This window comes from Fringilla coelebs (genome assembly GCF_963513975.1).
Source record: "Fringilla coelebs genome assembly, chromosome: 22".
Lineage (NCBI taxonomy): Eukaryota > Metazoa > Chordata > Aves > Passeriformes > Fringillidae > Fringilla > Fringilla coelebs.
This window is the reverse complement of record NC_140048.1, coordinates 9,101,528-9,129,268: the sequence shown is the minus strand read 5'-3', so window position 1 is coordinate 9,129,268 and position 27,741 is coordinate 9,101,528. Positions and strand designations below refer to the sequence as shown.

At 59.7% G+C, this 27,741-nt stretch overlaps 2 protein-coding genes across 2 annotated transcripts in view; both read left to right on the top strand.

Moving 5' to 3' along the window:
• Positions 1-866: 866 nt before the first annotated feature.
• Positions 867-9,439, top strand: KLHL17 (kelch like family member 17; the record flags this gene model as incomplete). The annotated part of the gene is made up of 11 exons (XM_084220234.1): positions 867-1,083; positions 1,933-2,054; positions 2,467-2,688; positions 3,609-3,725; positions 4,397-4,610; positions 5,772-5,916; positions 6,372-6,539; positions 6,812-6,900; positions 7,750-7,823; positions 8,520-8,701; positions 9,211-9,439. The coding sequence occupies exons 1-11, from the start codon at positions 873-875 to the stop codon at positions 9,437-9,439; spliced, it is 1,773 nt and encodes a 590-aa protein (XP_084076360.1). The 5' UTR covers positions 867-872.
• Positions 9,440-14,954: 5,515 nt separating this feature from the next.
• Positions 14,955-27,741, top strand: part of PLEKHN1 (pleckstrin homology domain containing N1) — a gene marked incomplete at both ends in the record, with an annotated part of 47,303 nt that continues 34,516 nt past the window's right edge. The window contains 10 exons of the mRNA XM_084220408.1: positions 14,955-15,034; positions 16,550-16,649; positions 20,414-20,560; positions 20,814-20,894; positions 22,408-22,495; positions 23,761-23,885; positions 24,416-24,550; positions 24,881-24,961; positions 27,189-27,258; positions 27,464-27,621. Of these exons, the coding sequence (XP_084076534.1) occupies positions 14,955-15,034; positions 16,550-16,649; positions 20,414-20,560; positions 20,814-20,894; positions 22,408-22,495; positions 23,761-23,885; positions 24,416-24,550; positions 24,881-24,961; positions 27,189-27,258; positions 27,464-27,621 (1,065 nt within the window). The remainder of the gene's footprint in view (positions 15,035-16,549; positions 16,650-20,413; positions 20,561-20,813; positions 20,895-22,407; positions 22,496-23,760; positions 23,886-24,415; positions 24,551-24,880; positions 24,962-27,188; positions 27,259-27,463; positions 27,622-27,741) is intronic.

Sequence of the window (27,741 nt, the reverse complement as noted above, 5' to 3'; positions counted from 1 at the left end):
GGATTTGGACCAAAACTTATAAAAGTGTGAAAACTCATGACTGGTCATCTGTCTTGGATCCATGTTGGGTCCATGTTGGGTCACCTCGGGTCCACCTTGGATCTGTCTTGGGTCCATCTCGGGTCCACTTGGCGTCTGTCTTGGGTCCATTTTGGGTCCATTTTGGGTCCGCCTTGTGTCCACCTTGTGTCCATCTTGGGTCTACCTTGGTTGCATCTTGGATCCACCTTGGGTCCACCTTGGGTCCACCTTGTATCCATGTTGGGTCCACCTTGGGTCGATTTTGGGTCTACCTTGGGTCCATCTTGGGTCCATTTTGGGTCTGTCTTGTGTCCATCTTGTGTCCATCTTGTGTCCACCTTGGGTCCATCTTGTGTCCACCTCGTGTCCACCTCGTGTCCACCTTGTGTCCACCTTGTGTCCATCTTGTTGTGGTCCATTTTGTGTCCACCCTGTGTCCATCTTGTGTCCACCCTGTGTCCATTTTGTGTCCCCCTTGTGTCCCCCTTGTGTCCCCCTTGTGTCCACCTTGGATCCACCTTGTGTCCCCCTTGTGCCCACCTTGGATCCACCTTGGGTCTGTCTTGTGCCCATCTTGTGTCCATCTTGTTGTGGTCCATTTTGTGTCCCCCTTGTGTCCCCCTTGTGTCCCCCCTGTGTCCCCCTTGTGTCCCCCTTGTGTCCCCCTCGTGTCCCCCTCGTGTCCCCCTCGTGTCCCCCTTGTGCGTGTCCTCAGCCAGGCTCTTGCCCTGCCCAGCTGACCCCTTTGCAGCCCATTTATCAATCCCCCGTTCCCCCTCTGGAGGTTAACCCTTTCTTTGCCCGGCAGAGGCGGCGGGAGCGCGCTGCCGCCCGCGGTGCCCGCCGCGGCCATGGAGGGGCCGGTGCAGCTGCTGAACCGCGACGGGCACAGCATCTCCCACAACTCCAAGCGCCACTACCACGACGCCTTCGTGTGCATGAACCGCATGCGGCAGCGCGGGCTGCTCTGCGACATCGTCCTGCACGTGGCCACCAAGGAGATCAAGGCCCACAAGGTGGTGCTGGCCTCCTGCAGCCCCTACTTCCACGCCATGTTCACAAGCAAGTAGAGTCCTCTCTTCCCCAGGGACAGGCTGGCAGCTCTCCCCTCTCCCAGTCTCTCCCCTCTCCGAATGCCCTCCCCGTTCTCGCTGCCCTGCCCTCTCGTGTGTCATTTTTGTGGGTGAGAGCAGGAATATTCCTCATTTCACTGCCTTCCCTGCGTCCCTTTGCCCGTGTGCAGGATCTGGGTGTCCCCCTCCTGCACAGGATCCTGGCCCCCAATCCCTAGAGCTGGGCAGGAAACCTTCCAGAAACAAACCACTTGTTCCAGGCATGGTTAAATCCTCCATTCCCCTCCCTTCCCTGATTCCCTTTGCCCACAGCTGCCTGCACAGGGATCCTGGTGCCCTTTCTCCTGTCCTGACCCCCATTCCCTAGAGCTGGGCAGAAAACCTCCCTGGGCTGTGGTGTGGAGGTGGCTGCAGCTCATTCTGTGCATGGTTAAATCCTTCATTTCACTCCCTTCCATGACTCCCTTTGCCCTCAGCCCCCTGTCCAGGATCCTGGTGTCCCTTCCTGCCCACGATCCTGGTGTCCCTTTCTGCCCACGATCCTGGTGTCCCTTCCTGCACAGGATCCTGGTGTCCCTCCCTGCAGGGAATCCTGGTGTCCCTTCCTGCACAGGATCCTGGTGTCTCTCCCTGCCCAGGATCCTGGTGTGCCTCCCTGCCCATGATCCTGGTGTCCCTCCCTGCCCAGGATCCCAGTCCTGGTACCCATTCCCCTGGGGACCCAGAAACCCTCCCTGGGCTGGGGTGCAGAGGTGGATGCAGCTCGTTCCACGCATCCTCCTGTGGGAGAACAGCCCTGCTGGGGGGGTTTGTTCATTTTGGGTGTCCCTTGCCCCAGATGAGATGAGTGAGAGCCGACAGACGCATGTGACGCTGCACGACATCGACCCGCAGGCGCTGGAGCAGCTGGTGCAGTACGCCTACACGGCCGAGATCGTGGTGGGAGAGGGGAATGTGCAGGTAGGAGCTGTTCCCCACATCCCCACAAAGCTCTTCTGTGCCACCTCTGCCTCCTGGGGACTCCTCTCTCTCCTGCTCAGCGCTGCCAGCTGTGCCTGTGCTGGCAGCTGGGTCTGGCAGTGCCCGGGGAGTTCAGCTGCTGCCCTTGCCCGAGGTGGCTCCTCCAAGCTCTGTGCAGTCCCCAGCCCTGTTCCTGAGCACCTGCCGCTCTCCTGGCCCTGGGGGGTGTCACAGGTGTCCTTCCCAGCTGTTCTTCACCTTAGAAACCAGGACTGCTCTGTCCTTTCTGTGCTTCTGTGCCTGGAGGTGCTCACCAAACCTGCTCTGCTCGTGCCTCGCACTGGGACGAGGGCGAAAATCGTTTCCTTGCCCTGGGAACTCCCTTTTGCCCCATTCTTTTCCACTGTGCCAGACCCTTCTTCCTGCTGCCAGCCTGCTTCAGCTCAATGGTGTGAGGGACGCTTGCTGCAAGTTCCTGCTCAGCCAGCTGGACCCCTCCAACTGCCTGGGCATCCGGGGCTTTGCTGACACCCACTCCTGCAGCGACCTCCTCAAGTCTGCCCACAAGTACGTCCTCCAGCACTTCGTGGAGGTGTCCAAGACAGAGGAGTTCATGCTGCTGCCCCTAAAACAGGTGAGGCCCTGCTGGCAGTGTGCAGGTCGGGGTGCAGCACGGCTTGTCCTGCTCTGTCTGCCAGGGAACAGCCTGAGGGATGTGCACTGAGGGGAGGGGGTTTGGCAGGGGGTGTAGCCAGGTTCTGGGCTTTGGCCCCACTCTCTTCAGGCTGTGGGAAGAGCTCTGCCAGCAGGCTGAATCCCATGGGAAACAGGGAGAGGAGAGGAGGGTAGGACAGGAGGTCATTTTGGTCACTGGTGCTTGCCACGTGAGCTCTGAGCACGCTGCCCTGGCTCGGGGAGCACAGCCCAGGGAGGGGGTGCTGGCTGCCCTGGGCATGGGGCTGGGGTGTTTAAATCAGCTCAGCCAATGTTTCTTGCTGGTCATCATGTGGTGCCAGTGTGGCCCTGGCTCATCTCCCGGGGCAGGGCAATTCCCAGTCCCTGCTCTGCATCACCAGCCTGTGTGGATCAGGATCAGACACCTCCATCACCCATCCCTGGGGCGATGGGAGCTGACAATGAGGGGAGGCTCCACACCTCCCCCTGCTGCAGCTCTGCAGCCCTGGGCAGGGGAAGGGACAGTTCTGGGAGCAGCCAGGGCTGCTGGGTCTGTCCCAGGAAATATGGAAGGGACAAATGCCAGCGGTGTCATCTCCCTGCTGCTGCTGCCAGTGACACCAGGGAGAATTGTCAGGCACTGCAGCAGCCTCAGCAACAGTGGGGGGAAAAGAAGAGCCAGGGAGGATGGTCAGAGATGTCCCCACAAAGCTGCACCTGCTGCTTCTGGGGCACCCAGTTGCTCTTTGGAACCCCCAGCATGTCCAGGAGGCAGAGCATGGCCTCTGGCACTGCTGTTCCACTGTGCTGGGAGCTGGGAATGTCTCCTTTCCTCCCAGTCCACACCATCAGCACTGCCCTCCCCACCCCGCCCTGCAGGTGCTGGACCTCATTTCCAGCGACAGCCTCAACGTGCCCTCGGAGGAGGAGGTGTACAGGGCTGTGCTCAGCTGGGTCAAACACGACGTGGACAGCAGGAGACAGCACGTGCCCAGGGTGAGCGGGCTGGGAAGGGGCTGAGAGAGATGGGAAGGGGCTGAGAGAGATGGGAAGGGGCTGAGAGAGCTGGGAAGGGGCTGAGAGAGATGGGAAGGGGCTGAGAGTGATGGATAGGGGCTGAGAGAGATGGGAAGGGGCTGAGAGAGATGGGATGGGCTGAGAGTGTGCTGGGAAGGGGCTGAGAGTGTGCTGGGAAGGGGCTGAGAGAGATGGGAAGGGGCTGAGAGAGATGGGAAGGGGATGAGAGAGATGGGAAGCAGGAGGGAGTGCTGGGAAAAGGGGAGAGGGGCTGGGAAAGAGGTGAGAGTGCTGGGAAGGGGCTGGTTGTGCCCACCATCTCCGAGTGCCTGGGGTGGGTGGGCACATGGCTGGAGGAGGCTGCAGGACAGGGCAGGTCCCTGAGCAGGGCAGGTCTCTGAGCAGCAGGTCCCTGTCCTACCACTTCCAGTCCAGGTTGGAAGGGACCTGAAATCCCATCTCATTCCACCCCCTGCCATGGCCAGGGATACCTTCCACTCTCCCAGGCTGCTCCAGCTGTCCTTGAGCACTTCCAGGGACGGGGCAGCCCCCGTGCCTCACCCTGAGCACAGTTTCTCCCCGAGTTTGCCCCTCTCAGTCCCCCTGCCCTGCCCCACGCCCCGTCCCAAGGCTGCCCTGCCGCCCCCCAGCTGATGAAGTGTGTGCGGCTGCCCCTGCTGAGCCGGGATTTCCTGATGAGCAACGTGGACACGGAGCTGCTGGTGCGGCACCACTCGGAGTGCAAGGACCTGCTCATCGAGGCGCTCAAGTACCACCTGATGCCCGAGCAGAGAGGGGTGCTGGGCAACAGCCGCACGCGGCCGCGGCGCTGCGAGGGCGCCAGCACCGTGCTCTTCGCCGTGGGTAAGGGTCTGCTGCCCCAAAACCCTGCCTCAGAACCCTGCCACCCCCAAAACCCTGCCCCAAACCCCTGCTTCAAATCCCTGCCACCCCAAATCCCTGCTCCAAACCCCTGCCCCAAACCCCTGCCCCATCCCGGGGGGTTTGGGCTCTGTTTGCTCCCCTCACCTCCTGGCGCTCCAGCTGCTCAAAGTCACCCCCAGGTGTGTCACAAAGTCTCTGTTCCCAGCCCGGCGCCCAAAGGAGTCAGAACTCTTCAGTTCTTGCTCTCAAGGTGGTTTATTGTTCCTTGTCTATAAAATTCTTTCTCCTGACCTGACGAGGTCTGCTCAGCAGGACAGTCAGAGGCACTCAGGGCAGTGTTATCTTTTTACACTAAAAACTACGTGTACAATATTTACAATAACTTCCCAATACCTATTGTAAATCAACGATGACCCCGATGAAGGGGAGAGAGAATGATGCCTCTGACTCCATGTTTCAGAAGGCTTGGTCTATTATTTTATGATATATATTATATGAAAAGCTATACTAAGAGAATAGAAGGAAGGATTTCATCAGAAGGCTGGGTGAGAATAGAAAAGGAATGAATAACAAAGGTTCAGACTGACCGAGACAGTCTGGACAGCCGGACTGTGCTTGGCCATTAATTAGAAACAACCACATGAGCCCAATCCCAGACCCACCTGCTGCATCCCACAGCAGCAGACAATCACTGTTTGCATTTTGTTCCTGAGGCCTCTCAGCTTCTCAGGAGGACAAATCCTAAGGAAAGGATTTTTCATAAAACGTGTTGGTGACAAATCCCTATCACCTGTGTCAGACAGTGAGCTTCCACTCTAAACCAATCCACAAGTGCCACCATCTCAGCAGAAGGTGGAGACCAAGAGGGAGAAGGAGAAAGGCTGGACACGCCCAGATTCCTCCATCCTGCCCCCTGAACCCCCATCCTACAAACCCCAAAAATCCATTTTTCACCCCGTGATAAATTCACTATCCTTCTACTCAAACTGTCATGGCTGGCAGACCTTCATATAAGGTTGGTTATGTGCTCCATGGGTCAGAGTCAAAGGCGCAGGGGGCTGGGGCTCTGTGCCAGCGTCCCTGATCCCCCTGGCCGGGCTCCTGGCAGTCCAGCCCTGAATTCCAGTGTTCCCTGGGCAGGTGGCGGGAGCCTGTTTGCCATCCACGGCGACTGCGAGGCGTACGACACGCGCACGGACCGCTGGCACATGGTGGCCTCCATGTCCACGCGCCGCGCCCGCGTCGGCGTCGCGGCCATCGGCAACAAGCTCTACGCCGTGGGCGGGTAAGGGGGCACGGGGGGCAGCGTGGGCTGGGGGCTGGGGGGTTGGAAAGGGCCCTTCCTTGCACACGGGGGGCTCTGTGCCCCTGGGGTGCTCCTGCCAGCTGCTGCTGCTGCGGGGCTGAGATTCCTCCTGGCAGCCCTGGGAGAGAGGGGAGGAACGAAGGGAGGTGTCCCCAAAAGGGGCCAGAGCAGGACTGACCCCACAGTCTGACCCCGCAGACTGACCCCGCAGAAGTGAGCTGGCAGGGATGTGTGGGAGATGCCCCTCAGGCGTTCCTCCCTGTTTCCCTTAGAATGCCAGGCTGGTTTGGAGCCTCAAAGCTCATCTCGTCCCACCCATCACGCCTTCCACTATCCCGGTTTGCTCCAAACCCCGTCCGGCTTGGACACTTCCAGGGATCCGGGGGCAGCCGCAGCTTCTCTGAGCAGCCTCTTCTCCCCTTCTGTCCCTGCAGCTACGATGGGACCTCTGACCTGGCCACGGTGGAGTCCTACGACCCCGTCACCAACTCCTGGCAGCCCGAGGTGTCCATGGGCACCAGGAGGAGCTGCCTGGGGGTGGCAGCCCTCCATGGGCTCCTCTACGCTGCTGGCGGCTACGACGGGGCCTCGTGCCTCAACAGGTAGGGATTGCCTGGCTCCAGCCCTCCCTGCTCCTGAGACACTGTCCCTGAGCTGGGAGCCCTGCTCCTGACCCTTGAGGAGATGTTTTGCAACTCAGCTCCTTCTTCCAGCGGGAGAAAACCCCACTTTGTAGCCCCAACAGAACCCAGCCCATGTCAGCTCCTCCTCCATTTCCCCTGTCTATCCCAGCTCCCTTGGGAGCTGCCCCATGTCCGAGAGCTTTCACCTGGGCTCTTCCAGCATCCCACCTTTCGTCCCTGTGTCCCTGCAGTGCAGAGAGGTACGACCCCCTGACGGGCACCTGGACCTCCATCGCTGCCATGAGCACCCGGAGGCGCTACGTGCGCGTGGCCACGCTAGGTGGGTGCTGCTGGGGGGTCCTGGGCAGGCTGCCCTGCGCTGCTGAGGGCTCCTTTTGCTGCTCTGCTCCAGTCCCTGCCCCCTCTGCCATGCCCTGGGGTGCTCCCTGCCTCTGCCCTTCTCCCTGGCACCTGGGGTTCATCGCGCATCAGGCGGCTCCTGAGGGGATCCGCAAACTTTTCCCTTCTAGTTTGGAGCAAGGGGCTGCCAGTGGATGATCCCCTGTGCCTGGAGAGGGAGGGACAGCCTGATGAGTCCTTCACTGTGGAAGCAGGACAATCCTTCCAGCGATAATCCCAGCCCCACTCTCATCCCAGCAGGAGCTGCCTCTCCCTGGGGATGCTTCCCACCTGGCCCAGCGGCCCCGCTGAGCCTGTCCCCTGCTCTGCTCTCTGCCTTCAGCCCTGCTGCTGACTCAGATCTCCCCTCCCCTCCATCCCCATCTCCTTCTGAGCCTGCCACAGCCGATCCTGGCATTCCCCTGCTCCAGCCTCCTCTGCTAAAAATACCCCGGGGCTCCGGCGGGGAGCACCGTGAGGAGGAGGTCAAGGAGCAGCAGCAGCAGCAGCAGGGAGAGCTGCCTGATGAATATTTCACAGCGCTGCTGCTGGAAGGGGAGGGAGCTGGGCTGGCTGTGCTGGGAGGAGCTGCCTGGGGCAGGGGAGCTCAGCCTGGACCTGTGTGGGCACCCCCAGAGTGGCACCTGTGACATTCTGAGTTCCCCTACCTGTGGGGAGGTTCAGCCTGGAGCTGTGTGGGCAACCCCAGAGTGGCACCTGTGACATTCTGAGTGGCTGTCCTGGGTCAGGGACGTGTCTTTAGCTCATGCCTGTGCCTCTGTCTTTGCAGAAGGCAACCTCTATGCAGTCGGGGGCTACGACAGCTCATCGCACTTAGCCACGGTGGAGAAGTACGAGCCCCAGGTAAATGGGGGAGATTTGGGTGACTCCTGTGCTTCCCCCCTCCTCAGGAAGGCCTTAACCCACCGTGCATGGCTGGGAGATGGAGGGGGATCAGCAGGGACAGAGCATCCAGGGTGCAATCCTGAGCAGACTGATCCACGGCTGCTCTGTCAGAGCTCTCTGGGAAGTTTTGGCCCCCAGAACAGCCCCTGGCCCCGTGGCTCTGTGGGCAGCAGGGATCCTGGCTTTGCCCTGAGCTGTTCCCAGCTCCCAGCTGAGCTCCTGCTGGCTGCACACCCAGCCTGGTGAGCGGGGAGTGTGGCAGGCTGGGGACACGTGTTGTGCCCCGGGACACAGCTCTGCTGCAGCAGGGTCGGCCACTGCAGAAAGATCAAAGAGAAGGTCCTGCAGGCTTCTCACGAGCTGCAAAGCCCCAGCTGCACTCACAGGGATTGGAAATAGATACGGCTCAGTCCCCAGGGCTGGGCTGGCATTCAGCTGGGGCACAACTGGTGGCCTGGCATGGGGACCTGTGTGCCCCTGGGATGGCTCCTGCCAGCTGCTGCCGTGCCCTCTGAGCCAGGCAGCTGAGATTCCTCCTGGCAGCAGCGGGGAGGAACGAAGTGAGGTCCCCCAGAAGCGTTTTCATGGCAGTGGCCAGGACAGGGCTGGCCTGGCAGGGATGTGTGGGGTGGCTGATGGGTTCCCTGTCCCCAGATCAACACCTGGAGCCCCATTGCCAACATGCTGAGCCGCCGGAGCAGCGCGGGCGTGGCCGTGCTCGAGGGGATGCTCTACGTGGCTGGTGGCAATGATGGCACCAGCTGCCTTAACTCCGTGGAGCGCTACAACCCCAAATCCAACACCTGGGAGAGCGTGGCCCCCATGAACATCCGCAGGTAAGGGGCTGTGCCCCTCTGGAGCCTCAGCTGCTGCAGCAGGAGCGGGGATCCCACCTTGCTGTGCCATAAAACACAGGCACATCACGGGGTTTAGGGTTTGTGGCTGGCTCAGCACACTGCTGCTGTGCTCAGAGGGATTGGAGGGACAGCCAGGAGGGCACGGCAGGGATGCTCTGCAGAGGGATTTATCCTCAGCAGTTTGTGTGGCCGTAAAGAGCCAGGGGTTGAGCTGGCTGAGCCCACAGAGATGCTGCTGGGCTGTGGGAGGAATCAAGGCTTGCAAGTCCGAGGATTTTAGGCTCAGAGGGTTTGGTATTTGATGAGGTTTGGATGAGAGTGTCGGAGAGCAGGGGAAGATCTGTGCCTCTGTGCTGTGCTCTGCCTGTTTGTGCCCAACAGTCCGTTTCCACGGGGTGTCTGTGGGGTGCCAGAGCTCTGGGCAGGTCCCCGCTGTGCTGAGCTCCCCCCACACCTCCCAGCCTCACCCCTGTGCTCGGTCCTTCCAGGAGCACCCACGACCTGGTGGCCATGGACGGCTGGCTCTACGCCGTGGGCGGCAACGACGGCAGCTCCAGCCTGAACTCCATCGAGAAGTACAACCCCCGCACCAACAAGTGGGTGGCCGCCTCCTGCATGTTCACCCGCCGCAGCAGCGTGGGGGTGGCCGTGCTGGAGCTGCTCAACTTCCCCCCGCCCTCCTCGCCCACCCTCTCGGTGTCCTCCACCAGCCTTTGACAGCCGGCCCGGCCGTGCCTCGGCCCCGGGGGACAGCGGCGACACCCGCTCGCTCTGAGCGGGGAGCACGGACCCCAGCCCAGCCCAGCCCTCCCGGGGGGCTCTCCCCGCTCTGGGGACACCAGATGGGCTCCAGGGCTGGCCCCTCCTGGAGGGCGAGCAGAGGGGGCTCTCCCTCCGGCCAGACTCATCCAGCGCCCCCCAAACGCTCCTCTGGGCAAGGGGGACCCCGAACCATCGCTGCTTGTGGGGTCGCCGTGCTCTGCCAGCCCTGCGGGGGTCCCGGGGGACACGGCCGGGTGTGACCCCCCCCGAATGTCACTGTAGCCACACTCAGCCCGAGCCCGCGCGCTGCTCCGGGCTCCGGGGCCGCTGCCCCCTCCGAGGGTGTCTCTTTGATGCCTTAACCACACCGAGAGAAGAAGCCCAGCCCGGGCACAGCCCTGCGGGATGGGGAGGGTCCCTGACCCTCTGGGATCCCCGCTGAGCGTGGCTCGGGCCCGGCAGGCGGCCGCAGGGACCGCGGTGGCGTCGCTGCCGTCCTGGCCCAGGTTCCAAGACTGGGACGCTCTGGGAATGGCCCGGCCTGTTTGCTGTTCCCCTCTCTGCAGAGCAGATTCTGGGTTTGTGGAAAGGAAGCAGTTCTTGGAAAAAGAACGGTCCAGCCTTCCAAACGGGAAGGATTGCCTGGCATTACTTTTTTGGGTATTAATTTTTTATTTGCCTTTTTTATTTGAACGCTAATACGACTTCATATCCCTTTCTTTTTTACACTGCCCTGCTATTCTCGAGGCAGCAGAAGGGATGCAGTTCCTTTTCTCATTTGCTGAGGAGATGATTCCTGTGCCCTGGACGTTCTCTCTGGAGGGGTGGGTGTGTGCACGTGTGAGATGCCAAAAGCAGCGCAGGAGGGACCGTTTCCAATTAGCGACTCCCTGGCAATTAAACCACCACTTTAATGAACTAAAGCTTGGATAAATTAGCTCTGTAAGGCCTGTCCTAGAGCCAGGGCTCCCGTGCTGTGGTGTTTTCAGGGTGTGCTCTGTGTGTGAGCCGTGAGCTGAGGCACAGATCAGGTGCTCTCCACGCCACAGAGGAACGACTCAACCGCTGGTACCTCAAATGTAGCATTGTTCAAATGTAGCATTGGAAATATGGTCCAACTGTCTGGAACTCATTCCTTGCTCCTTTTTTCCCCCCCTACTCCCCAGTTCTCACTCACAGAGCTCAGATTTCACTCCTGTGGTACTTGTGGGCGTGAATTTTCAAGTAGCAAGAGATTTCTGCTTTTTAAACTCTTCCGAAAGAGGAGTTTAAAAGGAGACAGGTACTCCCCGATTTCAGATCCTTTTCCTGGCAGTCTGGTTTCCCCCAGACAGGTGCCTGCCGGTTTTCCAAGCCCCCTGGCCTCCTTCACGAGCCCACTCACAGTGCCTGACATTGTACACCTGGAATTCCCAGCAGCTTCTGGAGACCAGGGCTGCTCCCCCTCCAGCCTCTCCCCCAGGACACTCTGAGCTTCTCAGGCTGAGGAGCCCCTTTTGGCTTTTGGAACAGGCTCCAAATCCTCTTTTTGTCCCCTTCTCCCTGCCCAGCCTGTCCCAGCTCAGCAGCTCTCCTGTTTCCCTGTGAGTGTCCAGGCTCTGCAGTTGTCTCCTGCTCCGTGTGGGCTGCCCCAGGAAGGTCAGAGCAATCTGCTTTGTTCAAAAACGGATAAAACCAGTGAAATCTGCTCTGTTTCGTGCATGTGCCTCCACCCAAGGGAGCTCTCAACCCTTTCCATCCCATTCCTGTAGCCAGCAAAGGGATTTCCCTCTCCTGCTGGGCTCACATCAAGGTGTCTGTGGCTCCAGGGCCCCCTTTGGAGGAGGATCAGCCCAAAAGCCCCGTGGAGAGGCAGAAGGGGCTGGGGCTGGGCTTGGCCCGAGGTGCTGAGGAGCTCAGGAGGAGTCAGGAGTGAAGGGAGAGTGGAGCCCAGCCAGGAGCTGCAGTGCAGGAGCTGCTGAGAGGGAAACGGGGCTGGTTTCAAACAGGGGCAGTGGCTGGAGCTGCTGAGAGGGAAACGGGGCTGGTTTCAAACAGGGGCAGTGGCTGGAGCTGCTGAGAGGGAAACAGGGCTGGTTTCAAACAGGGGCAGTGGCTCAGCCCCTGCTCCAGCTGGGGCTGCTGCAGAGGGCAGAGGGAGCTGTGCCTTGGGAGCAGGACCTGGGGGAAGTGAGAAATGCAGCGGCTGAGGAGAATTTTGGTGCCACGTGCCCTTGGCCTCTTGGAATCTTCGGCTCTGCCACTCTGCAAATCCTGTGTGCTGCTGTCCTGCTCCCTGAGGAGCGGGGACAGGGGCAGAGTGACCCCTGTGTCCCCTGGCTGGGTCCCCAGCAATATCCCACCCAGCCTGACCCACGGGCACCCGGCCAGCAGGGAGCCTCCTGTCCCTGCTGCCCAAACTATGCAGGAAAGGGCAAAACAATCCCCCAGCACCTTCTGGGGGTCCCCAGCTCCCTGACCCACACTGTGTGGACACGAGGTGTCAGCTCCTGCCCTGGCAGGTGCCAGGGTGGGATTGCTCCCGGTGCTGCACGTCCCCCGCCGAGGAGGAGGAGGAGGAGAGCTCGGGGGGGACGCCTGTCTGTGTCTGTCTGTCCGTGCGTAGCAACCCTGTCTGAGGGGAGGAGAACAACTCTGTGTGGCTTCCCTGCCAGTTTTAGTCCGTGGTGTCTCACCCGAGGTGTTCCTTGTCTGCGTTCCCAGCAGAGGAGCATCCCCAAGCCAGGGGGCTCCGGGCTCTGGGGTTTTTCCCAGCGGGGCCAGGCAGGAGCCCCTGCCCTGGTCTGGGGGCAGAGGCTCCCTCAGCCTCTCTGCTGGGCACACCTGGTCCAGATCCATGTCCAAGCGTTGTCACTTTGATTTCTCTGTAACTTATCTGACTTTATTTATGTGGAACTCTGTTTCTCTGAATTTTTTGCACTACATGGGGCTGGGGAGGGGATACAAGCAATAGAAGCCAACGTGTACAATAAAGACATTTTCTTTCCTTTAACTCTGTCTCGCCTTCAGCTTCCTTTATTTACTTTAAAACCCACTTTATTCCTCCCACTCTGCCCAGCCCCTGTTCCAGGTCAGCCCCTGATGGCGCCAGTGCCACCTGGCCCTGCCAGCCCTGCTGGTGTCACTGCTGTCCCAGCGAGCAGCCAGGACCTGTGACAGCAGCAGAGCTGCCCCTGCTCTGGGCCGGGAGGTTTTATTTAGCACCAGCTGCAGGAACAGCACGTTTGTGGTCACGGCCTGAGCGTGTTAGCCACGGACCCGAGGAGGAATCGCGCTGTTGTGGCCAGAACACAGCCGGGGCTGTTTGCTGCAGTGTCTGATCCCGGCCAGGAGGTGCTGGGCTGCTGTTCCCCAGCTGTGCAGGGAGCAGAGAGCAGCCCCTGCCGTGAAAATCGTGGAATTTGTGGTGGGGGCCCTCCGGAGGGGTGTCCTGGTGCTGGGCTGGGCCGGGAAGGGTTAATGGATTCCGGACACAAGGGAGGGGGCAGCTTTTTAAAAAAAATAAAAAAAAAGGAGCAGCTTTTAAAGGTCAAAAATGGGGAGAAATTTTATGGCACATCCGTTCTCAGCTGCTCTCTCCTGGCGAGCGGGGCCTGACCGTGCAATCCCTTTTGGGGGAATATTTTGCAAGGGCAAAACACAAACGGGAGTGTGTCTATCAACCCCAGCTTGATCCCAACAGATTCTCCAGGAAAACCTCCTAAAACAGCCTGTAGGTTTGTCACACCACATCCTTTACGGTGTTTCTTACATCGCTGCTTTCACTAAATCTGATTTTTTTCGAACATGCCATCAATTGAGTTTGTTTTGACAAGATCTGATTTCCACAGCCTCGTGCTGATTTGTATTAATCATATTCTCCTCCTGTCACTCTCAAAGTTAATCCAACTCCCTCACAGCTGTTACATCATTTTCCCAGGAACTTCTGTCAAGTGGCAACCCCATAATTACCGGGGTGGTTTTTTACCCATGGAAACACTGATATCCCTGCTAAATTATGCAACTTCTTTGCAAATTCCGTGGTCCTGCAAGACTGAATTGCAACAGTGACTCAAGCCCTTTGTGTTCAGCTCTCTCAAACTTTCTGATGTGAATTCTCTCTATATTTTGATCCAGAGCATTCATTTTGTGTTTACTTCTTAGCAGCCAGCTGAAAATAAAAAGGGTTTCTCATTTCCTATGCCTGTCATTCCTGGGGGGTTTTTCCATCACAGAAATATTGAGTCTGCATTTACCTTTTGTCATTAACTTCTCATTTTTATTGTCTATATTTCCATGCAGTGAGGCACTCACAGCACGATCAGAAATCTTCAGTTTAGTTCCTTTTAAAGCATTTCTTCTCTTTTTGCTGCTCATGCACATCTCCTTTTGCTCTTTGCTCCCATTTCCCACCGTTCCTAGATTTTGGTTAGTGTCCCGTTTGATCTTTTTTCCCGTTTATTTTTATATCTTCAACCCCACCGGGAAGGGGGAGCCCTTTGGAACCCTTCAGCCCCGGGGATTTTTGTTAATGCTTAAACAACAACCGCCAACTTTATCAACTGCATCCTTATCTCCGCCTGTGCGGCCGGATTCCGTTTGGGAAAACGCTCCGGCCGAATTCCATTTGGGAAAAGGCTCCGGGATGGGTTAATCGGCCGAATTCCTCTTGGGAGAACACTCCAGGATGGGTTTCTGAGCTGAATGCATTTCGGGAGAACGCTCCGGGATGGGTTAATCGGCCGAATTCCATTTGGGAAAATGCTCCGGGATGGGTTAATCGGCCGAATTCCATTTGGGAAAATGTTCCGGGATGGGTTAATCGGCCGAATTCCATTTGGGAAAACGCTCCGGCCGAATTCCATTTGGGAAAATGTTCCGGGGTGGGTTAATCGGCCGAATTCCTTTTGGGAAAATGTTCCGGCGTGGGTTAATCGGCCGAATTCCTTTTGGGAAAATGTTCCGGGATGGGTTTCTGGGCCCAATTCCTTTCGGGAGAACACCCGGGATGGGTTTCTGGGCCGAATTAATTTCGGGAGAACGCTCCGGGATGGGTTTCTGAGCTGAATTCATTTCGGGGGAACGCTCCGGGACGGGTTTCTGGGCCGAATCCCTTCTGGGGAACGCTCCGGGATGGGTTTATGGACCGAATCCCTTTCGGGAGAATGCTCCGGGATGGGTTTCTGAGCTGAATTCATTTCGGGGGAACGCTCCGGGATGGTTTTCTGGGCCGAATCCCTACTGGGGAACGCTCCGGGATGGGTTTCTGGGCCGAATCCCTACGGGAGAACACTCCGGGATGGGTTTCCGCCGGCCGCGGCCCCGTGCCGCCGGTGGCCCGGGCGGGTTCCCAGGAACAGGTACCGGCCCGCCCCTCCCAGCCCGCGGGGCGGGAGCGAGAGGCAGGACCGGCTCCGGGCTCCGCTCACACCCACTCGAGTCAGTCCCGGGGCCGGGAGCGGTCCCGCGGCGGTCGCAGAGCGCTGCCGGCATGGGGAACATCGCCTGCGTCCCGCAGGCTCCCGGCGGCTTCAGGAGCTCCTTCCGAAGGAAACCCTCGCTGAAGAAGGAGTGAGTAACCCCCTCCGGCCCGGGGATGGGGCAGCGGGGCTGGGTCTCCTGCGGGATCTCTCCCTCCCGGCGGGGATCTCCTATTCCCGGTGGGTTTGGGGGTGCCGGGAGCGGCTCGCCCCGAGCGCCTGGGATGGAATTCTCAGCCGGCAGGGAACGGGAGAAGCGGCGCCGAGTTAATTTTCGTTTGGGTAATTAAGCTTTCCCCGGCGGGACAGGCTGCGGAGCACCTGATACTCCCTGTTTGCACTTTCTTAGTCACAGTTGTGGTGCTGTTGTGAGAAAACAACATCCCCGCTCCCTGGGCTTTAGGGAGAAAGCCCCAAATCCCAGCGCCCCGCCGTAGGATTTGTGTTTGCACAGCCAAAGGAGGAGCAGTAGAAAATGTCTGTGAAATCCTTTGGGGATCTGAGTGCTGGGCTGGCCAGGGCAGGCTCAGGTACCGCGGCTGTGGGTGGCTGTCCCAAAATAGGGACAGCCAGGGAATGCACTGCAGCTTCCCAGCTCTGCCACTGCTCCCATGGGCACGGCCAGAGCTGGGAAAGAGCTCTGGAGGGAGCCAGGTGATTCCTCGTGAACCTGTCTGTGCCAAAAACCCCTAAACTCTGCCAGGCTGAGGGGTGTCTGATTGGAAGGAGACCCTGAACTGTCCCCCGTGGTGCCAGAAATCAGGGACAAACCTGTAGGAGCCTGAGGAGTTCCTGTGGGTAAAAGAGAGGGGATATCTTGGGGGGTTTGGGGTAAAAGAGAGGGGATCCCTCAGGGAATTTGGGGTAAAAGAGAGGGGATTCCTCAGGGAGTTTGGGGTAAAAGAGAGGGGATTCCTCAGGGAATTTAGGGTAAAAGAGAGGGGATCCCTTGGGGAGTCTGGGGTAAAAGAGGGGGACTCTCTTGGGGTATCTGGGCTCTGGGGGTCTCACCCCAGGGCGCTGTGGTGGAGCAGCCAAGCCCCAGAGCTCCTCCTGTCCCACTGACTCCCAGCTTCCCACGCTCGTGGGGATTATCCCGGTTTTCTGCTGCAATCTGAGGAAGTCCCAGCACTTCCCAGCAGCACCAGTGGCTGCTTGGGACTGGTGTGCACACAAGGAGAAACTGGGAGTGGGAGGGAAGGGGGAGGGAAGGCACCCAGGCAGAAATGAGCCCTCTCTGTGAGTATCTGCCGTGAGGGTCCATCCCCGCTGCAGGGGCTCTGCAGGAGCTGGGTTTGGTCTCTGTGTGCTGCCACGGAACATCCAGGCCCTGTGCAGATTTTGGGGCACAGCTGAGCCAAGCTGATCATTGGGCTGTAAAAGCAAAAAGCTGTAAAAAAGCAGAGAAACCCCAACAAACGCAGCAAAGTCTCTTTTCAGGGCTCCCAGGCTTTGTCATCCCTGCCTGGGCTGGGATGACTCGAAGGCCCGTGACAAATTGCTTGCTTGGTGCCCTGGCTTCCTTATTTCTGGGCAGGACTCACCATGCCTCAGCCTGGGTCTGTGTTTTCATATGTGTTTTGGTTTTTTTTTTCCTTTTCTGTAGACAAAACGGCAAGAAAAAGCTACCCAGCTTCTTTGGGCTCGATGGAGGCCAGGAGAGAGACACGACCACGGACAAAATCCTGCAGTACATTCCGGCCAAGGCAAGTTCCAGCACCTCCAACCCCCTCCCCGCTGCTCCAGGGCTTTATTCCCACCCACCCCAGCACAGCACCCGGGGAGGACGCTGGGTTTGGGTCTGGGGGCTGCAGCAGCTCAGTCCCAGGAGATGCCAGGAAGGGATGAGCCCCTCCCGTGCAGGCGTGGAGGGGACGTGGCTCACCTGGGAGCCCCGCGGGGACACGGGGACATCTCCCCCGCACCTTCCCTCGGGCTCTTTTGTTTCTGGGTCGCCGGGGAGGGAAGGGAAGCGCCGAGCGAGCTTTGGCAGGTGGGGTGATTCATTCCCACGCCGCAGTGAGACGGAGCAGGAGCGGATTAGCAGGAGCCTGGGAAGGGAATCAGGAAGGGCAGGGCTGCCCCGGGCACGGCCCAGCCTTGTGGCCACATGGCCCCGCTCCCAGGGGAAAGCAGGGGGGAGCCAGCAGCCCCCGAGGGCTTGGGGGGTCCTGCTGGGAGGAATTCGGGGAGCATTTGGGCCTGGGTGTCCATGTGGGGAAGGGGAAACTGAGGCGCAGCAGAGGGAACTGCAGGGAAGGCTCCCTGCGGGAATCAGCTGGATCCAAGGGGATCAGGCAGCAAAACCCAGGCCCCAGATGGATCCTGGATTCTTCCCTGGGGAAGCAGGACGAGCTGTCAGAGTTGGTGGATCCTGAAGAAGGAATCCTGGCAGAGGTCACCGGGAGATGCTCACCTGGGAACCCCAGGGAGTGTGGGATCTCTCCGGGGATGGAAGGAAGGAGGGTGGAGCCGGTTTTCAGCCTTTGCCCTCGCCTGGGGCAGCGGGGGTGCAAACTCTGGGCTCAGCCACAAGCTCCCTGTGTGGCCTGGAGGACGCCTGGGCTTTGCCCCTCTCCCCCTGCTGCGTTTTTGGCCGCAGCAGCAGCTGCAGGGCTGGCTCGGAGCGGAGCTGCCAGCACAGGGCAGCCTCGGAGGAGATGGCATCGCCCGCTCCTGCCCGGGACAGGCACCTGGGACGGGGCCAGGCAACATCCCTGGCACCCCCAGCAGCCCCTGCCCCGATTCCCACAGTGACAGCCGGGGGGAGGATGTGCCCCAGAGCCTCTGGTTTGGTGTTTTTCCCATGGAAGAGCAGCCCCGGGGCTCCTGCTGCCAGCTGAGCTCTTCCTGCCGCTGATTCACCGCGGGGCTCGGGGGCTGCAGGGGCCAGCGCGGTTAATGAGTAACCCGTTCTACCTGTAGGATGAGAACATGTCAGGGCACTCGCAGCTCGGGAGGAACCAGGCTGGCGAGGGCCGGGGAGCGCCGGGATAACGGGAACGGCCGGGATGGGGCTGGGGGAGGGCACGCCGCCCGGGCTGGGGAGGATTCCAGAGGCAGGGAAAATGCCAGGCCCCTTCAGCTCTGGCTGAGGCACCCTCCACGGTGTGGGAGCCGCCAGGGCAGCCGATTTTGGGGCTGTGACCCTGTTTTTCCACGGGCTGGGAGCTGCTCCTGTGCTCAGCCACTGCATCCTCTCCTCGGGCTCGCTGCCCCTCCCAGGCTCGCTGGGGTGAGGGAAATGCTCCCTTTGTTCCTGGCCACACCAGGGGCTGGGCAGGCTCCCCCTCTCCCTCCTGCCTGCGGGAGGATCCCTCTGGAAGCTCTTCCCCAACGCTGCTGCTGCGTTCCCAGCTCCCAGACTGCTTTTCCTTCTCAGTGCCTTCTCCATTCCTGGGAAATTTGGCAGCCACGTCCCCAGCAGCAGCAGTGCCCCAGCAGCTGGTGGCTTGTGCTGCTCCTTATCTCCATGCCCATGATTTTATCACTTCACCCTCTCCCCACTCCCAGGTGCTGCTGCTGCTGCCCTTATCCTGTGTTTTGTTATTGCTGTACCCGTGACCAGCTGCTCTTTGCTCTGCTTTTGTGACACAAATTCCATTTTTCCTACGCTGAGCTGCCCCAGGGAGGCCTTTACTGGGCACGCAGTGTGTTCCCTAAGTTCTGTTCCATAGCTGGGAAACTGGGGGGAGGATTGCAGCAGGAGAGGGTTAACTCATGTCCTAAAAACAGCAACCAAATTCAGCGAGGCCCTGGAAGGAGCCCCGTGCTCTGCAGGTGAAAGGGTCCTGACCACTTTTGGCTCCATTCCCAGTTCCCTAGCTCCATTCCCAGTTCCCCAGCCCCATTCCCCGTTCCCCAGCCCCATTCCCAGCCTCATTGCCAGTTCCCTAGCTCCATTCCCAGTTCCCCAGCTCCATTCCCAGTTCCCCAGCCCCATTCCCCATTCCCCAGCCCCATTCCCAGCCTCATTCCCAGTTCCCCAGCCCCATTCCCAGTTCCCCAGTCCCATTCCCAGCCCCATTCCCCGTTCCCCAGCCCCATTCCCAGCCCCATTCCCGGTTCCCCAGTCCCATTCCCAGTTCCCCAGCCCCATTCCCGGTTCCCCAGCCCCATTCCCAGTTCCCCAGCTCCATTCCCAGTTCCCCAGCCCCATTCCCCGTTCCCCAGCCCCATTCCCAGCCCCATTCCCAGTTCCCCAGCCCCATTCCCAGTTCCCCAGCCCCATTCCCAGTTCCCCAGCCCCATTCCCCGTTCCCCAGCCCCATTCCCAGCCCCATTCCCAGTTCCCCAGCCCCATTCCCAGCCCCATTCCCGGTTCCCCAGCCCCATTCCCGGTTCCCCAGCCCCATTCCCGGTTCCCCAGCCCCATTCCCGGTTCCCCAGCCCCATTCCCAGCCCCATTCCTGGTTCCCCAGCCCCATCCCCAGCCCCATTCCCGGTTCCCCAGCCCCATTCCCATTTCCCCAGCCCATTGCCAGTTCCCCAGGCTGTCTGGAGCAGGGCTGAGTCCCAGAGGGGCCCTGCAGGACGCTGGCTGTCCGTGCTGTGCTTCCTCATCCTCATCCATCACGGGCACCCGCAGCTGTCCAGCAGGATCAGGAACGGGGTCAGGAACGGGGTCAGGAACGGGCACAGCGGGAATGGGGACGGGCTGGGGCTGTCACCGGCCCTGCAGGACCCCAGGGAACCGCTGCAAACCTCCCCTGGCCCACCCAGTTTATGCCTGGGATGAATTCCCAGGGTCTGGATGTGCCCAGCAGAGCTCAAGTGCCGGCGGGTGTGGGGCTGAGGGGATCAGGGCTCAGGGTGCAGCCCTTCCCTCCTCCCAGGGACACCCAGGGCTCTTCCCAGGAAAACAGCAGGAAGGGTTTTATCCCCCAGGTGGGGAGCAGTCAGGGCTGTGGGGTTGTGCTCCTGCACAGAAGGAAAAATTCCCACAGAACCAGGAAATCGGGGAAGCCCCCAGCCCTGAGTGCTGCCTCCTCTCCTGTGGTGCTTCCTGCAGCTTTTCCAGGCTTTCTGCAGGAAAAATCTGCCTTGTGGCTGTGGGGCTTTGCCCCAAAGCTGCCTGGCACCCAGGACCCAGAGAAAGAGAGGGATCCGAGCGGGATCCGAGCTGGGGGAGCTGCGGGACCAGGTGGAATCAGAGCAGAGGAAACCTTCCCACTCTGCCCTGCGGAAGGCACGCTCAGGGCGCGCTGGGTGGGTGTTCCTGTGGAGCTGGGGCACCCTGAAAGTGAAATGTGCCTGTGGCCCCGCTCTTTTCCAGCCCAGAAGCCCCAGCTTTAGGTCAGGATCTCCTCATGGGCTCCCAGCAGCGGCCGAGCCCCGGCCCCACGTTGGCAAGGAGACCAACAACAAACAGCCCGTGCTGGGCACCTGCCCAGGAATCCCTGCTGGGAAGATGTTCTGGGAATGGCTCTGCCACCACTCTGATCTGCTTTTCCCTGTGACCTTGGTGCAGATTATTCAGAAGCAGGAAAACCAGAAGGAAAACCTGGACCAGAGGTTCCCCAGCCTGTTCAAGAAGGGCCGAAGGAAAACGGTGGTCAGGAATTTGGGCAAAATGATTTATTACTCCAAGGTCAAGTTTAAGTTCCAGCACTGCCAGGTAAACCTGAGGCTCCTCTGTGTGGGGATTTCTGTGGGAAGGGTGATTCTGGGATCGTGGAGAATTCCCTGGGCACTGCCCACCTGCTCCCGTCCCTGTGGGCACCTGGGGCGCTTCCACCAGCACAGGTGTGAGGCTTTTCCGTGCCTGGGATGCAGAGGGAGGCTGGGAGGTGTCCTGGGATAACCCCAGAGGTGTCCTGGGATAACCCCAGAGGTGTCCTGGGATGACCCCAAAGCTGTCCCTTCTGCAGGAGGTCAACAGCTGCTTCCTGGAGCTGTTCCAGTCCTACCTGTACTTCCAGTCCACGGCTCCCAACGGCCTCACCTACCAGGTAGGGCTCACCTGGGCAGGCTGGGCTTTGGGCTCTGTGGGCACCGGGCAGACAAACCCCTGGAGATGTCCCCAGGTCCCTTTCCCAGTGATGCCAAACCCCAAAAGGGAGTTTTGTCCCCAAGCCTGTCCCCAGAGCAGCTCAGGGTCACCTGGGCCAGGGGTGGAGCAGCCCAGGAGCAGGTGAGAGGTGGCCTGGAGCCACCTTTGTGCTGAGCACAGGGAGCTGAGCCTTGGGGACCCCCAAACGCCCCAGGGGGAGTTCTCCATCTGCAGGATGGGCTTTTCCAACTTTAATTATTCTCTGGGAGAAGGGGGCAGAGCAAGCTGAGCCTCGGGAGCTCTGCTGGCAAACCACTCATGAATCTTTTAACCTGGTGGTGCTGGGGAGCTGCAAATAATGACTGAACTGCTCTGCACCACGGCTGTGGAACAGCAGCCCCTGGATGTTCTCTTCCTCCACACAACCGAGGAGCTAAAACCGAGCATGTTTGGGAGGTGATTGTCAAATTAGTTCCTCTAAGAAATGATTCATTAGCCTTTAGGTGGCTTGAGGTTGATGTAAAACACCAGCAAAACCTCTCCAGTCGTCTCCAAGGCAGCCTTCAACTGGAAATTCCCATGTCAGGAGAAAAACAACATCTCAAACCCTCCTGGCTCCTTTAGAAACAGAGTTTATTAATTGTGGGGGAATTAACAAGGAATTGATGTGCCCCGAGGCATCAGAGCCATTAGCATCTTTTGTGAAGGGTGTTTAGGGAGCCCAGAGGGGAGAGGACAGAGCTGTCACCTTTGGGCTTTGGGAATCTGAACTGGGCCTGGGATCTGGGCAGACTTTAGGGCCAGCCCCATTCTCTGCCTCTCTCCTGTTACATCACCGCTGTTTTGCTGAGGTTTAAAGTGGAAAGAGAAAAAAAAATCCTGTGGAATATGAAAGTATATAAGGGTTTAAAAAACCCCTGTGGAATAGAAAGGTGTATAAAGGTAAAAAAAAAAAGTGGAATATGAAGGTATATAGTAAAAAAAAGTGGAATATGAAGGTATATAAAGGTCAAAAAAATGTGGAATATGAAGGTATATAAAGGTAAAAAAATGTGGAATATGAAGGTATATAAAGGTTAAAAAAATGTGGAATATGAAGGTATATAAAGGTAAAAAAAATGTGGAACAGAAAGGTATATAAAGGTAAAAAACCCTCTGGAATATGAAGATATATAAAGGTTAAAAAAAACTGTGGAATAGAAAGGTGTATAAAGGTAAAAAAAATTTGGAATATGAAGATCTATAGTAAAAAAAATGTGGAATGTGAAGGTATATAAAGGTAAAAAAAAAGTGGAATAGGAAGGTATATAAAGGTAAAAAAAAAGTGGAATAGGAAGGTATATAAAGGTAAAAAAAAAGTGGAATATGAAGATACACAGTAAAAGCCCCGTGGGATGTGCAGGTGTTCCTGGCTGGGGCAGGGGACTGCTGCAGGCTGGAGCCCCCAGTGACCCCCTGTCCTTCCCTCCCAGGGGCTGCTGCCGCTGCAGGAGCTGCAGGTGCGGGAGCTGGGGGCCGGGCAGGGCCCGGGGCAGCAGGACCACGCCTTCCACATCTCAGGTGGGTCCGTGGGGCTCGGGGTGAGGGCACGGGGGGCTCTGCTCCCTGTGCCAGCCCCTGAGCTCCTGTCCTCATCTTCTCTTCCTCCTGGGCCCTCTCAGATGTGGCCGTGGGTGATGCCCTCGGGGTGTGCCTGGGGGTGGGGGTCAGCTGAGAGGGCTAATTAATTAATTAGCGTTTTTAATTGAGGAGCTGGCTGCCCAGGGAATGCCCCGGGTGCGGCATCCCGCAGGGAAAGCGAGGGAGGAGGAAACAGGAGAGCTGCAGAGGCACAGACACGTGGGTGCCCCGAAAACGCCGGACACAAATTGCTGTCATGGGTTTGCAGGAGTCTGCGCCCTGCCTCCCAGCTCAGCCCTGTGCACCCTGCACTTCCTGCAAGACAGACACACTTCAAAGGCCCAGCAAAACCTTGTTTATAAATAATGCAGGAATTAGGGCACTAAAGATACCGCAGAAGGGCAAAGTCCCCCCGTTCATCCCGGCTTATCTGGGTACCTGCAGGTCCCGCAGAGGCAGATCCTTCCGAGCCTGCAGCAGGCAGGGTTTGATATGGGCTGAGAGGTAAATGATTAATCACAACATCCCCGCTGCCTCCTGCCAGGAGTGGTTATTGCTCTCAGCAGGCTGTTGGGAGCAGGCAGCAGAGGGTGTGGGAGGCTGTGCTCATGCCCTGAGATGAGTGAGAGCTGGAAACTCCAGAATCAACCAGCTGCAGGGCTGTCCCTCCCTCCCAGGGGATGTCTGGAGTCATCCCCAGCTTGGCTGGCACGGGTCAGATTCAGTGAGGCAATAAATAAACAAACAGTGCCAGAAAGCCACTGGTGCTCTGCATCTGGGGAGCCAGGGTGGAGCTGGGAGATGATGCAGGGCTTTCCACAGAGAGCTTCCCACAAACTGCTGGGGGGGTTGGAAGCTGAAATCCACCTCTGGAGGTCGGGCTTGGCTTTCAGGCTGACTCTGGGATTTCTTCCTGGCCTGGTTTGGGGTGAAAAGCTGTCTGGTGCTCAGGGCTGGTGTGACAAAAGGGTGGCAGGGAGGTGGCAGCAGAGCTTGGGTGTCCCCAAACCCCTTGGAGGGCTGAGGAGTGTGCCAGCTGTGCCAGCTGTGCCCTGAGGGAGGTGGCAGCAGAGCTCAGGGGTCCCCACACCCATTGGACAGTGTTCCAGCTGTGCCAGCTGTGCCAGCTGTGCCAGCCAGCTCCCGATGGACGCTGCTGTCCCTGCCCAGCTCTGCTCCACTCACCCCGGCTCTCCCACCCCCAGGGCCCCTGCTGAACCCCCTGGTGGTGTTCTGCCAGTCTGAGACCGAGCTGAAGCAGTGGCTGTACCACCTGGAGAAGCAAATCCAGCTCTGTGGAGGGAGCCTGGCCCTGCCCCTGCTGTCCCAGGTGGGTGCCCCACAGCCCTGTCCCCCTGCTGGCTCCCAGCTGGGACACTGGTCTGGATTCCCTTTGGGGGGGCTTTCCTGGGGTAAAAAGGGGGCAAAAAGAGCTTGCAAAGGGCTCTGAGAGCCACTGTGCTGGAAGGAAGAGCTGCCACCAGCAGCACAGCTCCATGGGGTCAGGGCTTGGGTCAGCCCCAGAGAAGCTCTCACGCTTTTGGGTGCTTGTGCAACCACCCAGAGCTTGCAAAACCTTAGGAGGAGGAGGAGGCTGAAGCCTAGCAAACAGAGAGGAGTTGTCTCTCCCAGCCTCTGAGGGTGTTTTAATTCCCTCCCCACTTGTCAAACAGAAATATCCCCCTTGGAAAGGCATTTCCAGGTGATGCTCGGTGTGCAGAATGCCAATCCTTTCCCAGCTGGAAAACTGCCTCCTGCCCAGATTTATCTGTTCTCTCCTGCTCCTGCCACACCCAAAAAGCATCCCCAGGTGGGGCAGGCCTGGCTGGAGGCAGGGGTGGTCAGTGTGTCTGTCCCTAGGGCCCCGGGGACAAGGAGGAGCTGCGCTGGTCCGTGCAGAACCTGCCCGTGCAGGACTGGAGGGGAACCCAGCGGGAATCCCTGGGAGAAATCCTCTGTGTGTCCAAGGTGAAGCTCCAGCACCTGCCCTTCCAGGTAGGACACGGCTCCAGGGAGGGAGGGATGGAGGGATGGATGGATGGATGGATGGATGGATGGATGGATGGATGGATGGATGGAGTGATCCATGGATGGAGTCACTGGTGCAGGCCCCATCTCCCAGCACAGGGAAGCAGCCTAGCCCTTCCCAAATCCATCTTTGAGCACAGGGAAGCAGCCTGGCCCTTCCCAAAGCCTTTTCCCAGCACAGGGAGCAGCTCAGCTCAGCTGCTGCCAGAGCCCTTGCCCCAGCTGCTGTCAGGAGGACAAAGCCCAGGGCTCTCTGGCTGTTCCCAGGGATCCAACCATGTCCTGTCTGCTCCCCAGGAGCAGCACGACCGGCTGCTGGTGCTCTACCCCTCCACGCTGGTGATCGTGTCCGAGGAGCCCTCCGGCCTCTGCTTCAAGGTGAGCTCCCCTCAGAGCACCCTGCTGCTCTCCACCTGCTTTCCCCAGCTCCTGGCATCCCTCCCGTGCCAGCTGGCAGGGAGCAGGCACAGGGATGGTGCAAGGCCTCTTCCCACGAGAAACACCTTGCTCTCCTGCAGCAGCCCAAGGGGAAGGAGCTGCCTGCCAAGGAGTCTCTGGGAAGAGGAGGAGGAGGAGGAGGAGAAGGGAGGCTGTGCTGGCAGGGAGCCCGGCCCTCCTGCTGCAGGCAGGAGCTGGCACAGCCCCAGAGAGCCCCTCAGGGGGCTTTTCCCCCCGGGCTCTGTGCCACGGGCCCACTTTGGAGCTGGGAGCAGCCTGGCAGCACAGCTGTGGGGTGGGGAAGGGCACAGGAGGGGAGGGGAGGGGAGGCTGCTGCTGGTGCAGCGCTGGCACCGGTCTCCCTCTGCAGGAGCAGAAGGGACAGCAGGGACAGGGAGCATCCCAGGGGATGCAGAGCAGCTTCTCTGCTGTGTCTGCCCACGGGAGCAGTGCTGGAGCCGCAGCACAGGCAGGCAGAGGCACTGAGCAGTCAGAATGGCCCTGAAATCATCCAGTGACATCCCTGGTGGCACCTGGGGACGCAGCCGAGCGGGAGCACGGCTGTGCTGGTTAATGGCTGGGCTCGGTGGAGCTCGAGGGCCTCTCTGCCCTTCCCTTCCTGCGATCCTGTGATCGTCTGATGGCTCACTCAGAGCTCCCTGCTCCTCCTGTGCTGGAACAAATGTGCCACAAGGAGCAGTGACCTGTCTGTGACCCCGGAGCCGCTGCTCTGCTGCATCCCTGAGTCACCGAGCCGGGGACAAACAACCCCGCGGAGCTGCAGGGCTGTGAAATGCACAGTGAAGCCCCCGGGGCCCTGCTCCACGCGGCTCCACATCCCGCAGAACGCTGCCATTGTTATCCCCGGCAAGAGCATCTCCCGGGAGGCTCCTTCCCGGGGCAGGGCCGTGGGCAGGCAGAGCTCTGCCCATCCCGGAGCCGCTCCGGACGGCGTTTTCCAGCGCCGGGACACGCCCCAGCACAGCCTGCTTTCGGGAATGTGCTGTTCGCAGCTCCTGGGAACGGGGCACCGCGCAAGGGGGCCCGGGCTGGGCTCTCCCATGAGCTCATCTCTTTTGAAACCCTAAACCTGCCCCGTGCGCTGCTCCCTTCCCAGGGATGCTGCCTTCCCACGGTGCCGGGCTGATTCACCGGCCTGTGACAGGAACCTGCTTTTCCAGAGGCGTGTCCGGGCACGGGAGCCTCCTGCGGGGCTGCCGCACTTCCCCTGCCCGCAGTTTGTTCCGCAGCTTCACAGCGACCGCAGGAGCTGCCCCTGCCAAGGGTGTGGGGCGGGGACGGGGCTGGGATGGGGCTCACCCCAATCCTCCGGTGGGAAAAGGCCCCGGGCCAGGTGGAAAGCAGCAAGGGGGAGCTGCTGGGGGGGCTGGAGTTGTCTGTGGGATGTTGGTGAGCTTCCCGAGGTGGGACTTTATCCAGAGGGTGTCTCAGCACCAGGAGGCAGCAGGAATCCCACTGGGATGTGCAGGAGGTAGCAAGAATCCCGCTGGGATGTGCAGGAGGCAGCAGGAATCACTCTGGGATGTGCAGGAGGGATCCCGCTGGGATGTGCAGCAGGAATCTCACTGGGATGTGCAGGATGCTGGAATCCCGCTGGGATGTGCAGCAGGAATCCCGCTGGGATGTGCAGGATGCAGGAATCCCACTGGGATGTGCAGGATGCAGGAATCCTGCTGGGATGGGCAGGATGCAGGAATCCCACTGGGATGTGCAGGATGCAGGAATCCCGCTGGGATGGGCAGGAGGCAGGAATCCCGCTGGGATGTGCAGCAGGAATCCTGCTGGGATGTGCAGGAGGCAGCAGGAATCTCACTGGGATGTGCAGGAGGCAGCAGGAGTCCCGCTGGGATGGGCAGGATGCAGAAATCCCGCTGGGATGTGCAGGGGCAGGAATCCCGCCGGGATGTGCAGCAGGAATCCCGCTGGGATGGGCAGGATGCAGGGATCCCGCTGGGATGTGCAGGATGCAGGAATCCCGCTGGGATGGGCAGGATGCAGGAATCCCGCTGGGATGGGCAGGATGCAGGAATCCCACCGGCATTGCCCTGCGGGAGCAGAGTTTGGCCGCCCGGGTGCCCCGGAGCTGTGCCCCGTGCCCCAGAGCTCTGCCGGCTCCGTGATCCCAGCCCTGCCCCTCTCTCCGCAGGGAGAGCTCCCCCTCAACGCCATCCAGGTGCTTTTTGAGGAGAACGACAAAACCTCCTTCCTCATCGAAGGTGGGTGTCCGGCACGGGCAGGGGGGCTCGGGGGTGCGCCCACCCTCCTGCTGGGCAGCCGGGGGAATTTGGGTCCTGGCAGGAGGGCAGCACCGAGGGCAGAGCACTCCCAGCTCCTCCAGCTCCCGTGGGATGCGGGGCGGGATGGAGCAGGGGGGCTCCTGAGGGATCAGCCCGGGATCAGCAGCGGGGGATGCTTTTCCAGGCCGACTGATCAACTCCATCCGGGTGACCTGTCCCAGCTACCAGGACTACCAGGAGTGGCTCTACTGCCTCAAAACCGCCCAGTTCCGAAACGCCGACTCCTCCCTCTCGGGCTCCGAGAGCTTCTCGGTGGGCTCCAAGCTGCCACACCTCAGCCAGGTACGGGGTGCTGGAGTTTTGGGTGGGAAGCCACGGCTGTCCCATCTGTGTGACACTCTGGTGACACAGCAGGCTCTGCTGGAAGCTGCCAGCGAGCTGCTGATCCCTGGGGATTGTTTA